The 13,716-nt window shown below is 45.2% G+C and overlaps 1 protein-coding gene across 1 annotated transcript in view; it reads right to left on the bottom strand.

Moving 5' to 3' along the window:
- The window catches only part of RNF149 (ring finger protein 149), a 95,041-nt gene that overhangs the window by 19,266 nt on the left and 62,059 nt on the right, over nt 1-13,716 (bottom strand). Inside the window, exons 3-5 of the mRNA XM_088454181.1 lie at nt 13,389-13,457; nt 9,864-9,946; nt 360-456 (exon numbers count right to left, since the gene is read on the bottom strand). Of these exons, the coding sequence (XP_088310307.1) occupies nt 360-456; nt 9,864-9,946; nt 13,389-13,457 (249 nt within the window). The remainder of the gene's footprint in view (nt 1-359; nt 457-9,863; nt 9,947-13,388; nt 13,458-13,716) is intronic.

Below are 13,716 nucleotides of genomic sequence, written 5' to 3'. Positions count from 1 at the left end.
TCATGCATTGCTCTTAAAGTGGACACCATACAATGGTAGCATATAACATGTATCTTTGAAAAACTGAAATTGCCATCAGAAGGAATTGCAAAAATACCCAATAATTGTCATACATATTTTGCATATATACTGCAAATTGTATCAGATTGCAATCTGGTCCTGCTGGTTTTATAGGTCATACACGGATTGCCACAATGCAGTTCATTTCAATGGATTGCAGAATGATGTGTTAGTCAGAACTATGAGATCATTGCTTTGCGTCTAGCAGAGGAAGCTACTACTAATAAAAATATAATTAAAAGATGTACAAGCAACAGACTGCTTTTTCCTGCTACAGAATATCGCTATTACTGACCTACCCAAAATCCAAGCGCTTTAATGACATCCAATTTACACATCGGACATGTTCTGTGTTCAAGCAGCCATGGGTCTATACACTGCCGATGGAAAATATGTCTGTGAGAAAACGGGAAAAATATAAATCTTAGTAACATCTTAATGCATGTCAGACTGAATGGAAAAGAAAGTGACCAAATGAGAAATCAAAAATATAAAATGGGTTGCAATTACATACAAAAAAAAAAAAAAATCCATACAAATCTCTCACACAGAAGTGATAATGCTCTGTAATACCCTTTTTACACCAAAGTCCCGGGTCTGACCCGGGATTTGGAACATGTTTCCAACCCAGATCCGACCCGGGACAGACCCCTTTTACATCACGGCACCGACCCCGCACCGTTCACACTGGAGCTGGGTTTGCGGTGACCCGGACATTCCGGCACTGCAGTGGATGCTACTGAAGCTGGCCACACCAGAGCTGGGTCTGCCACTTAACTTTTGTTTACAGCGGCTTCAATTAATGCTCTGTATTTTCACTGACGTTTGACTATATGTGCTCCCGCTTAACGCTCAATCCTATTGTAAGAAGTGGTAAGTTTCTATGATGCTAGCCCTGTTAAGTGTGCGGAGAAAATGGGGAAATCAGCCTGTAACCCCAAAAAGTGCAAAACCTACACTGGATGACAGTACAGATGCATATTAGTGGCCAAAAGCAAAGTAACTGGGACTTATTTGACACCTTTTAATAAATTGAAAAGATGATAGAAAGCAAGTGTTTTTCAGCAAATTAAATGCTTTACATTAATATAATGTGCACACAAAATGCCTGTAAGTTGATTTGTTTTTTTTTGTCAATTAAAGCCACTTTAAAAAATGTTAATAAAACCCTGCAAACCTAAAAACACCTGTTCTATCAGTACAACACCCTCATACCTGTCCCACATCAATTAACCCATTATTCTGCATTTTGCAGAATATCAACCCCAAAAATTACATGTCATTATTGGTTAAAATATATTAATTGAAAACTTCTAAGCCTAATTAATACCTTAAAATAGGATTTTTCCCAAACTTTTCACCTGTTTAGAGACTGAGAAAAAAGCAGCGTTAAATCCTATGGAATGTTATGGTGGGTACACACTATACAGATATATCTGCAGATCGAGATATATCTGCAAATAATGGTCGTTCGTACACACTGAACGGCCATCATTTGTCTGGCCGCGGGTCAGGTCGGGAGCTTGTCCTTCCCCTCCCCCCGCAGCTGCCGCTGTGTGTCTGCAGACATATCTATCCATTGGCTGTGCAGCACAGCCAATGCGATATGTCTGTGAATGACGACGATCACATACATATACAGGGCGTCAACCCTGGGGGAATAAGGGGGTGTGGCCTAATCTGGGAGGTGCGGCCAAGCCCCTTGGGGGGGGGGGGGGGGATTCTGCAGCACAGCGAGCTGGGGAAGGGGGCACTGTGAGCCTGGCGCATAGCCTGTGAGGGGTGCGATCAGTGTGATCGCTCTCCCCACAGGCATAGGAGACTGCTGTGGCCGCTACTAAGCAGCCGTAAGCAGTCTCCCAGTGCAGCCCAGCACACAGCAGCGTATGCTGGGCTGCTTTGATTTAAGAGGGTGGGGCTCACAGGACCCGGGCCCCTCCCGCAAGCCCGGGCATTTAGTAACCGCTCCCCCCCCCCCCCTCTCGGCACCCCCGGACATATATCGCGGGTACACATTGGCCGATGGGCAGCAGATCGGCCAATATATCTGGCAGTGTGTACTCGGCTCAGGCATGGCTTAATTTGCACAGGTAATTGGATAGCAAAAACTTGGAGATGGTCGCGTTAAGTTGCAATTAGCATGTCTATGCACTGCTGTGATATAGGACATCACATGTTAATTAAGAATCTTGCCTGAGCCAGTGTATGAGGAAGGCTTTACCTTCACACCACATTCTTTTGCTGAAAGAGCTAGTACTGTAATACATCCCAGGGAGACTCCCAGTGTGTTATAGCTAGTAGTAGAATCTGTCACAATGATGCCAGTAATTAACATGCAATACCGCGGTGTTGAAAAAAATGGGGGAGAAATTCCAGAAATGCAGAAAGTCCTTTCCCATTGGCCCAGTCAAATCAAGTGCTTATTTGAATGTATGGCAAGTGTAAACACTGATTTTTGCTCTACAAAAAGACCACATATGTTACAGGAGTGTGTCTGTGTGTGTGTGTGTATATATATATATATATATATATATATATATATATATATATATAACCATACCGCTTAGGTAATTTGTAATTACTCTGTAAGGAGCTACCAGGACAAATCTGTAAGCCACCTCCCCTCCAGACCAGGTGACAAAATAATCCGATCCTATCATACCACATTTTAAGTCATGTATGGAATTCTTTAGGGGAGATTTGGGTGCTGTGGGAGTTGAGAATGTAACATGCATGCCCCCTTAGGAAAAATAAAACACATTGGCCCCAACAAGAAAAAAAGATTGGCCCCCATGGGGGAAAAAAAAAAAAAAAAAAAAAAAACTACAGCCCCCAAAGCACACACATTGTCCTACATAGGAAAAAATAAAACATTGATTCAATGATTGACCTCACAGGGAAAACAATAAACATCACAAACATTGATTGCCCCCAGGCCCTCATAACCATCCTCTGCTCCTCAGCCCCTCACCACCATCCTCTCCCCCTCAACACCATCCGCAGCCCCGTGTCTCTTAGTATCACCGTTCCCCAACCCGTCTCTCAGCCACTCCATTCCCCATCCTCACCATTCCCCAGATTCCCCTGTGTATACAACACCCACCCCCCCCCCCCCCCCCATCTCCTTTGACACTAGTCGGACAGGCAGATTTATTAAAGTTTACTTACTGGCCAGCGCTGGCTCCTGCTCCTCCTTCTGTGTACACCGTGGGCTGCCGGCTACCGCTACTGCTGCTGTGCGTGCAGGGAAGGCTGGGCTGCACTGCAGACGAAAAGGGTGATGGAGGCAGGCTGCGGATGGACTGGAGGTGGAGCCGTCAGTAGTGATTGATTGATGGCTCCGCAAAGGCTTATGGGAGGAGCTGCTGTGGGTGGGCATGCGCAGCAGCTCCCCCGTCGGCCATTTTCTTCAACTACAGTACGCTGCTCAATCGGAGCAAAGCTCTGATTGCAGCAGCAGTCAGCCAGGCCGGCGGAGAAGAGCAGTGGGGAATGAAGGGCGGCCACACAGGGGGCCCAATCCGCCACTGGTGGCGAGTACTAGTCAACCGCGGGGTTGGGGGGAGCTGGCGGATCGGGACACAGTGCTTAAAAAAAAAATAATGGGATTTTGGTACCTACCGGTAAATCCTTTTCTCTGTTTCCACAGGGGACACTGGAGGTGCTTACGCTGGGGTATAGAGGCGTGGATAGCTGGAGCTGGCACTTTAAAATTTAGAAGTGTGAAGCTCCTCCCCCTCTATGCCCCACCAGCCCTCAGTTTAGAAAATGAAGACAGAGAGGAGGTGGAGAACAAGCGGAGTGAAAAGGAGAGAAGAACACACAATAACTGAATCATACAACATACAGAACAAAACCGAACAGGCAGGCACAGAGCGCAGAGGTGGGCGTCCAGTGTCCCCTGTGGAATCAGAGAAAAGGATTTACTGGTAGGTACCAAAATCCCATTTTCTCTTTCATCCACTAGGGGACACTGGAGGTGCTGAAGCTGGGGACGTCACAAAGTTATCCCCACGGGCGGGAGTGCTCTGTGGCGCCTGTAGTACAAGGCGGCCAAAACGGGACGCCGAAGAGGAAAACGTATCAAATTTGTAAAACTTGACAAACGTGTGAACTGAAGACCAAGTGTCCGCCCGGCACAATTGTGACGTAGATGCTCCTCAACCGGCCGCCCATGACCAGAACGTGTGGAATAAGCCGAAATTGACGAAGGAGGCCGACGGTTAGCACTAACATAAGCTTGATGAATAGTCAGCCGAATCCAACGTGCTAAAGTCTGCTTAGACGCTGGCCAACCCCTCCGAACCGCATCATACAGGACAAAAAGCGACTCAGACTTACGAAGGGAAGCAGTCCTGTCAACATAGATGCGGAGAGCCCTAACTACATCCAAGGTAGAAGAACCACAATAGGCTGATTGATATGGAAAGCAAACACGACCTTAGGAAGGAAAGCGGCTGTCGCCCGGAGTTCCGCTCTATCCGCATGAAACACTAGGTAAGGAGGTTTATAGGAAAGAGCCCCCAATTCCGAAACCCTACGAGCCGAAGCGAGAGCCAGGAGGATGACAGTCTTCCAAGATAGGTACTTAAGATCAACCTCCTCCAAAGGTTCAAACATGGGCGACTGAAGAAACAGAAGAACTAGATTAAGATCCCAAGGATCAATTGGATGTACAAAAGGAGGTTGCACGCGCAAGACCCCTTGTAGAAACGTCTGCACCTCAGGAATGAGGGCCAATTTCCTTTGAAAGAAAATGGAAAGGGCAGAAACCTACACCTTTAAGGTTCCCAGACGAAGGCCAGAATCCAGACCAGTCTGAAGGAAAAGCAGAAACCGGGATAAGAAAAGGTCCTAGACGGAAGATCCCGACTGGAATACCATGAGATATAAGTGCGCCAGATGCGATGATAATGCGCAGCCGAAACTGGCTTCCTGGCGCATAGCATGGTGGGAATAACCGCGTCTGGGATACCCCTACATCTTAGGATATCGGTTTCAAGAGCCACCCCGTTAAACGTAGCTGCGCTAAGTTGGGGTGTATGAAAGGGCCCTGCTGTAGTAGATCCGGGCGCAGAGGAAGTGGCCACGGATCGTCTGATAATAGGGACCGAAGGTCCGAGAACCAACTTCTCCGAGGCCAGTTCGGGGCCATGAGAATTTCCGAGGCTGACTCCTGTTTTATTCTTTTTAGAAGAAGTGGAATCGGAGGGAAAAGGTAAACGAAGTTGTAGGTCCACGGACTTGTCAGAGCGTCTACTGTTTCCACCTGCGGATCTCGAGTTCTTGACGCGTATACTGGAAGCTGACGATTCAATCATGGTGCCATGAGATCCACCTGAGGACATCCCCACCATCGACGTATCAGCGCGTTGAACACGTCTGGATGAAGCTTCCATTCCCCGGGATGGACATCCTGTCGCTTTAGGTAATCTGCTTCCCAGTTGTCAACACCCGGAATGAATACCGCTGACAGGATTATCGACTAATTCTCGGCCCACCGGAGGATCCGAGTTACCTCTCGCATAGCCATGCGACTCAGAGTCCCTCCTTGGCGGTTGATGTAAGAGACAGCCGTCGCGTTGTCGGACTGAACTCTTACCGGACGAGCCTTTAGCAACTCTGTTGCCTCTATCAGAGCATTGTAAATCGCTCTGAGTTCCAACACATTTATGGGCCACTTCTGTTCTAGAGGGGACCATCGACCCTGAAAGTGATAATTGAGGACTACTGCGCCCCATCCTCGAAGGCTGGCATCCGTGGTTATGATGATCCAGTCCCACATTCCGAACAGTTTTCCCGCTAACAGATTGCTGGATTGTGTCCACCAAAGAAGGGCTACTCTGGTAACCGGGCTCAGACGGATCTGTCGATGTAGGAACCGATGAGACCCTGACCCCTGTGCTAACAGGTCCAGCTGAAACACCCTGGAGTGGAACCGGCCGAACTGTAGTGCCTCGAAAGCAACTACCATTTTCCCCAAGAGACGCAGACAAAGAAGCATTGACAGTCTTTGTTTTGAGGACCAGCTGAACTAACAGTCGGATATCCTTGGCCTTGTCTGTTGGAAGAAAAATCCTCTGAGATTTCGTATCCAATATCATGCCCAGAAATAAAAGTTTCTGGGACGGACTGAGAATCGACTTCTTGAAGTTGATTATCCAACCATGTTGGATTAGAATGTGATATGTCAGTAAGGCATGATCTGATAGAAGAGGCACCGATGGAGCCTTGAGTAACAGATCCTCCAAATAAGGTATTATGTTCACTCCTGATGACCGAAGGAGAGCGATCATGACTGACATGAGTTTGGTGAAGATGCGGGGAGCAGAGGATAACCCGAACGGCAATGCCCGAAATTGATAATGATCCTTCAAAATGGCGAAACGCAGAAAAGCCTGGTGTGGTTCCCAAATGGGAACATGGAGATATGCGTCATTGATATCCAGGGATAATAGGAACTCCCCTGGTTCCAAGCTCGCTATTACTGACTTTAGAGACTCCATCTTGAAACGATACATCTTCAGATATCGGTTCAAGGACTTTAGGTTTAAGATGGGCCTGACCGAGCCATCCGGCTTGGGTACTACAAACAGGTTTGAGTAAAACCCCATACCTCATTGAAGTTCCGGAACTGGAACTATCACAGAAGATACTACTAGAGACTGGATAGCCTCCTGTAGAACCTTGGCTCTTTCTGCCTGTATTGGCAGACTTGTAGTGAAGAACCGAGGTGGAGGGGTGGTCTCGAAATCTATTCGGTACCCCAGGGTAATTAGTCTTCGGATCCATGGTTCTGTGGAAGTCTGGTTCCAAACTTGTTGAAATCTTTGCAGGCGGCCTCCCACTGCAGATGGTCCCAGGTGGGACGAAAGACCGCCATGCCACTTGTTTCTCAGCTGGTTTAGGCTCTGGTCTACGAGCAACCGTGTGTGGACGACCTTTACTTCTGCCACCTCTTGGTTGCGTGGGCGCACCTCTGGTCCTACCACGAAAGGAATGTGTCACCCGAAAGGAATTAAACGAAGGTCCAGTGTAAATTCTTCTGGGAGCCAGTGCAGCTAACGGGAGGAAAGAAGATTTACCCCCTGTGGCTTGGGATATTCATTTGTCTAATTCCGGCCCAAACAGCATGTCGCCAGTGAATGGTAGACTTTCCACCGCTTGGATTCTGCGTCAGCTTGCCAAGCGCGTAGCCAGAGGGCTCTGCGGGCCGAAATCGCCGAAGCAGATATGCGAGCACTAATCTGACTGATATCCTTTGAAGCTTCTCCCAGGTAAACTGCAGATTCACGGATGTGGTCTGCTAGTAGACGTAACTCTGCTCTGGAAGTCCAATCCTGTAATCAATTGATCGGCCCAGGAAACCACCGCCTTGTTAACCCAAGCGGTAACAAGTGTGGGCCTGAGTTGAGCACCCGCTGCTGTATAAATAGATCTTAGCATTGTCTCCAACTTACGATCCGACGGATCTTTTAGAACTGTAGCTCCTGGTACTGGGAGTGCTGTTTTCTTTGAGAGACGGGAGACAGACGCATCTACTGGAGGAGGGTTTTCCCACTTCTCCATCATGGATGAAGGAAAAGGGTAACTGGATGAAAACCGGCGCGGAATCTGGAACCTCTTATCCGGCTGTTTCCAAGCTACTGAGAGCTGTTGCTGAAGTTGATGCGAGAACGGAAAAACTGCAGAGCTCTTCGGTTGTTCGTTAAATAATTCAAACTCCTGTGATGGAGGAATTATGGACCTCATTCAGAGCCGGTCGCACAGAGCGTGCGGTCGGTCTGAATGAGGGGGGGACGTCTTGAATTTTCAAGACGTCCTCCTTTGCGGTGGTAAGGCTGTGGGTTAACTTACGACCGCCTAAGGTAATGGTCGTGATGGTCAAGACCATCGCGACCATCGGGGCTTACGACGAGACCCTAGGGTAGGGTCTCCCTTGTCGTAAGCCCCGGAGAGCTTTCGGCTCTGTCTGAGCCGGAAGCTCTCCACTGACATCACTAGTGATGTCCTCCGTTTGGGCTGCCACCCCCCCGGCCCGCCTTCCAAACGGGGCGAGCTGTCAATCAACATCGACAGCTCGCCCCCTTTGGATCGAGACCGGCTACGACCGGCGCTGTCGGTCGTAGCGGGTCTCACGCATGAGCACGACGGCGCCGTCGTGCGCATGCTCTGTGGGGGCCATCGACCTTTTGAGCCGCTTTTGTTTTGTTTGACATGGATAAACAATAGTCACCCAGACACAATAGACACAGCAGTGATTAGAAATAAAACAGAAGGCTGGTTGGGACACAGAGGAAGAGGTACCCCCTCCCACAGATTAGATTAGATGCACTGACACCTCGGTGTTACTCACAGCCCCAGGGATGTAGACAGGAGAATCAGCCTTCTGCATGTGCCTGCAAACTACCTGTAGTGGAGAGATGCAGGCAAACAACAGGTTAAAACGCGGCTCCACGCTGCTCTAACAGCCGCTGCCGCGTTAATTAGATAGGGAGCCTGCGCTATTAGGCTCCGCCACCTTTCTCCTCAAGTCCGAGGGACTGTAAAATGGCCACCACGCTGTAGTTATCACCTCCCCCCTGTGCTAGCCCCACTGAGAAGGAGCCGCTGGTCGCGCTCATCAGCGGGGAGAGGGGAAAAGCATAAATCATTTAGCAGAGCTTATAGCGCTCTCTGAAGCCAGCGCTGGCAGCGGGGCAGGAGTCGGGGAAAGTGCAAGTGATTGTACTCGCTGCGCTCCCCTCTGGACGGCTCCTCTGAACAGCACTTCTCCTCGCTGCTTCCTGGAGGCAGTCTGCGCTGTGTGCGCTGGCGTTAAGGAGCTGTCAGTAGCTTTTAGTTTAAGCACTGCACACTCCTTCCATATTAACCCAGAAGGTTAACAGGTCGCCAGGTACCCGGACCCCACCTTTAGAGAGGTGGCGAAGGGTACCTCAAAAACCTATGTAAAAGATGTTATAAATAATAAAACAAAAATAAATATGTTAAATAAAATAAATAAAATCGTTGACTTGCTGGAGCACAGCAGGTTGTGACCAGCTCCTTAGGCACATTTTCTAAACTGAGGGCTGGGGGGGCATAGAGGGGGAGGAGCTTCACACTTCTAAATATTAAAGTGCCAGCTCCAGCTATCCACGCCTCTATACCCCAGCGTAAGCACCTCCAGTGTCCCCTAGTGGATTGAAAGAGAAAAAACATTTACCAACTGGCCATGGCAGCAGGAGGGCTGGCGGGCCCCTTGAAGTTTGGTGCCCTTGGGCAACTGCCCATTAAGCCCAAGGGAAGAGACTGCCCTGGATGTGCATTAACTAAAGAATAAAAGATCACAGGATGGGTTTAAATTGGATTTTTGTGTGTATTGATTATCAGTAACCTATAATTACACTAATTCATTATAAAGCTTTTCTATATTTTGAAAGAATGGTTTGTATCCATATTTCCAAGCATAAACACTATACACTGTAGTATCAGATTTGTATTTTTATTCACACAATTCTGACCTTTCCACCTAATGAATGTACAGGCAATCCAGGACCCATTCCTTCCTGTTTCCTACCACCAATCATTTCAAGTCACTTTTGTATTTTAATTTTGTAACATGACTAATGCGAATACCTTAGTGAACTCAACCTCTTTGTCCAGGCATGCTCATTTCATACAACGTCATTACCATAAAGACCCCCTTAACTAAATATTAATAAAGTTTGATTAGGAGCAGGATTTATTTGAAGCCACAATACTTCATGATTGTTAAAGTGTACATTTTAAAGTGGAACACAGAGGATAAATGAGGTACATACTTGCATGGGAGAATGCGGACAACATCTTTGGGTTTATAGTTTTCTATGCATACCGCACAATTTTCAGCCTCTATGTCGATTCCCTAGATTGACAAAAAAATAAAAAAAAATTCTTAAGCAGGTTTGATATCAGGAAACATAGTAGTGGCTGAAAGCAACCAATAAGGAGCAATGAGTCACAAAGCAAATATTTATGAGGACAAGCCCTTAATGACAAAAGGTGAATGTGGTAACTAACTTTCTTCTAAAATGTAACAGACAAAAATGTCTAGACAATTCATTCACAATCAATCACCACTGCATAAAACTACTTTAAAACAGCCCACAAACCTAATTCTAGCAAAAATAACTTCTCTCCATGGGAAGTACAGCAACGGTTATCCTTGGGGGACTGGTGACTCAAGTTCTCGTATGTCGTTAAACAAATCTGTTGCATTGTATTTTATATTGTGTAATAAAAGTTACAATATTTTGGGAAGCACAGATGGTGTAATGGTTAGCATTACTGCCAAATAGTCTCTAAAGCACTGCAGAATATTTGTGCGCTATATTATTAATAGCTGGTAATAAATGATTATATTATTTCTATTAGCCCTACATGTGTAATCTGCAAAACCAGGTATTGGGGTATATAGTGCGAGTCCAGGCTCTAGCACCCTATTGTCCTGACACACATTACTAAAAACAATAAAGCTGAAGTGTTTATTGAAATCTTTTGTCCTACCAGCACAAAGCAAAATGCAGTTTTAGGGATTTTCTTTTTTTAGCTAGTGTTTATCTAATACTTAATAAATAAAATGGAGTTTAGGTGCCCACACACATAGCGATATTTTACACGATCTGGCCGATTCCGGCGAATCGTGACGACAGATCGGGTAAAATATGGCCAAATCGTGAGGAAATCGTGAGTCCTAACTCACGATCACGATGCGCGTCCCCGCTGGTCGCATATCGCATCGTCAGATCTGCCGTGCAGTAGGGCAGATCTGACAATCTGGGACAAAATGCACTGGGAAAAAAAAAAAGTTAAGATTCACGATAGATCTTAAGTCAGATTGGATGCTTTTACTCCAAATCGTGTGTAGGAGCTGTTGGGGAGCTGCCAGTGGAGAGTTCAGGGGAAATCGCACACATCGTGGGATCGTGTGCAGATCGGTATGTCTGTGGGCACCTTTAGCATTAACCCAAGTACTCTAACCACCAGGTAAACCCAAAAGACAAGCAATACAACATAATCTGTCCTTTTCAAGTAGTGTCATATTTAGAGTTAGAAAAACAACCCTATTTCATATGTTGGCTAAAATAGTCTCCATACATTGTACAGAATGCCTGCATACTACACTCTGGGCCTAGTTCAGATTTGGAAATAGAGTAAGAAAAGTAACTGTGCACCTTGGTGAAACCATGCTGCACTGCAGGTGGGACAGATCTAAAATGTGCAGAGAGATTTAGATTTGGGAGCGACGTGTCCAAACTGAAATGTAAATTGCAGTGTAAAAATAAAGCTGTCCATATATGGGCTACATGGAAAAGCAGACTTCCTAAAGAAGAAGAAGTAACAAATCTGTGAAAGCCAGAATTCTTGCTGGTTGGTAGGTGTCCAAATAGAATATTTCCGAAAGAATATACTAATAAATTGTTTAAAAATCATACAATGTGATTTCCGGAATTTTTTGTTCTGATTCTGTCTCTCATAGTTGAAGTGTACCTATGATGGAAATTACAGACCTCTCTCATCTTTTAAAGTGCAACAACTTGCACAATTGGTGGCTGTCCAAATACTTTTTTGCCCCACTGTAGATATATACAATTCCATTTATGATAAAGAGTCAAAAAAATTATACTACTAGACTTTTTGTCTATGATGAGTGTATAACTTTTGACAGTAGTTTTATGTGACAGAAACGGAAAGCGCTTATCTTGAAGCAAAAGATAAAAATGTAAATAGCCTTCTTCTATTAGACCTCTCCTCAAAATCTACCTCTACAGTTTGTATACCACTTCATTTTAATCAGCAGAAGCTGCTTGTGCGTCCTTTTCGCATCACTTTGCGAATAAGACACATTTGAAGGTAAAAAAGTAGCACACACATAGTACACACTATGTTTAATGCGACTTATAGCGCACAGAGGTAAGATGTATGTGGACACATCTGTATGCACAGGCATAGGTGAGAGTCAGGAGCAGTGCTACTGATTTAGGAGGAATCACCGCAGCTAAGAATTATATAGTATGATATGAGCAGGATTTCATGTACTTGACAAATTAATGAAGCTTCATAAGTTAGGTGCAATGTTTTATGGTATAGATAAATAATGGCAAACAATGATGTAGACAAGAGGCACCTTTGAGAGGAATGTAGCGTCCAACCAGGAAAATATAAAGAAATCGGAGAAAGTAATTAAAGGAGGTGCAGTAGTGTGTGGCTAAAGGCGAGAATCAGGACATTTTGTGCTATGCTTTAGGGGGAGTTTATGATCTGCAATAAAACTGAAGTCCAATTTCCATACCCTTTCCCTTAATTTGGGGTTAGACTGGCTCTTGTGTAGGATCCCAGTGTTCTGCTAGTCAATGAGAGGATGGGAGGTGTACAAATTTATACTAGTGTGATCTTCCTCTTTAGAACATAATCCTTCAATCATTTTGCATGTGATCTTTAAATGTTAAAAGGATCTTCTACCTTCTGATAACTAATCTGTATACAAGTGCCCATGACTTTCTACAACTTTTTCCTACTAGTTTCCTTTTGTGCTCATTAGTTATAGCTTTATATGAAGAAGCTTTATTTTCATTGCTCTTATGAGCTCTCTGCATTGGATACAGTTGTTTCCAGAAAGCAGTTTGGTCTCATTTCCAAGGGCAAGAGAAATATACAACTCTACCTAGCCATATATTATATAATATCATATATAAAGAAAATAATACAACAAACTGCATAAAAAAAGCAGCTATAAAAGAAAGGCAATGCATTTATTAAGATATGAAGGAGGACATATACAGATGCACCCCCATAAATTTAGGCTTCTTGCACACTAAACAAGTTAACCAGCACTACTAGTTGCGCCATGCCATTGTGCGACTCTAGCGCTGAGCGGCTTTTCATGCACCTTTTTCCCCTAAAATGGGTTTTAGAAACAAATAAGATGCTTTAAAATATGCGGCATGCCTATACTGTGTGCGACTGCATCTGCATGCAAAATGCTACGTTACAGTGTCACAGCCGCTGACACTGTACCGTAGCATTTTGCATAAACATACGACCGCAGTCGCACACAGAATAAAGGCATGCAGCATATTTCAATCAGAAGCTTATGCGTCCTATTCACATCGCTTTGCGAATAAGACATTTTAAAGGGTAAAAATGACACAAAAAGACGCTCAGCACTACAGAGTCGCATGGCGCTCCGCGTTACATTTAATGCAAACTGTAGCGCAATGAGGATGGATGTATGTGGACACATCTGTATATGCTAATACACTGACATCGCCACTATACTTTCACGTTTTATGTTTAACAATTTTTACCTTTTCGCCCTTCTTCACTCTGTGCAGCTGAAGTTGGCCTATTGCTTTTTTGGTTTCTTTACGGTTACCCTTTAATAACAACCAAACACAAAATATGGCATTAGATGAAAAATAGCAAAAAATGCAGAATGAATAGATCCCTTCACAGAACTCACTACAGCATAATGTTATACTTCTGTTAAAAGGAAATAACTACTGGAGCTAATCATGCTTTTATTAGCGTTTGTAACACTAGTAAGAGAATGTAAATGGGTACTGCACCTATTCCAATGTCCTCTTATGCTTGTAGTAGGGATGGGGTTGTTGCACAGCATTGGCTTTTGGACAC

This window comes from Taudactylus pleione, unplaced genomic scaffold (assembly GCF_031769625.1).
Source record: "Taudactylus pleione unplaced genomic scaffold, aTauple2 ptg000609l, whole genome shotgun sequence".
Taxonomy (NCBI): domain Eukaryota; kingdom Metazoa; phylum Chordata; class Amphibia; order Anura; family Myobatrachidae; genus Taudactylus; species Taudactylus pleione.
Note: the sequence above shows the minus strand (reverse complement) of the source record. Positions and strands in the feature narration are given on the sequence as shown.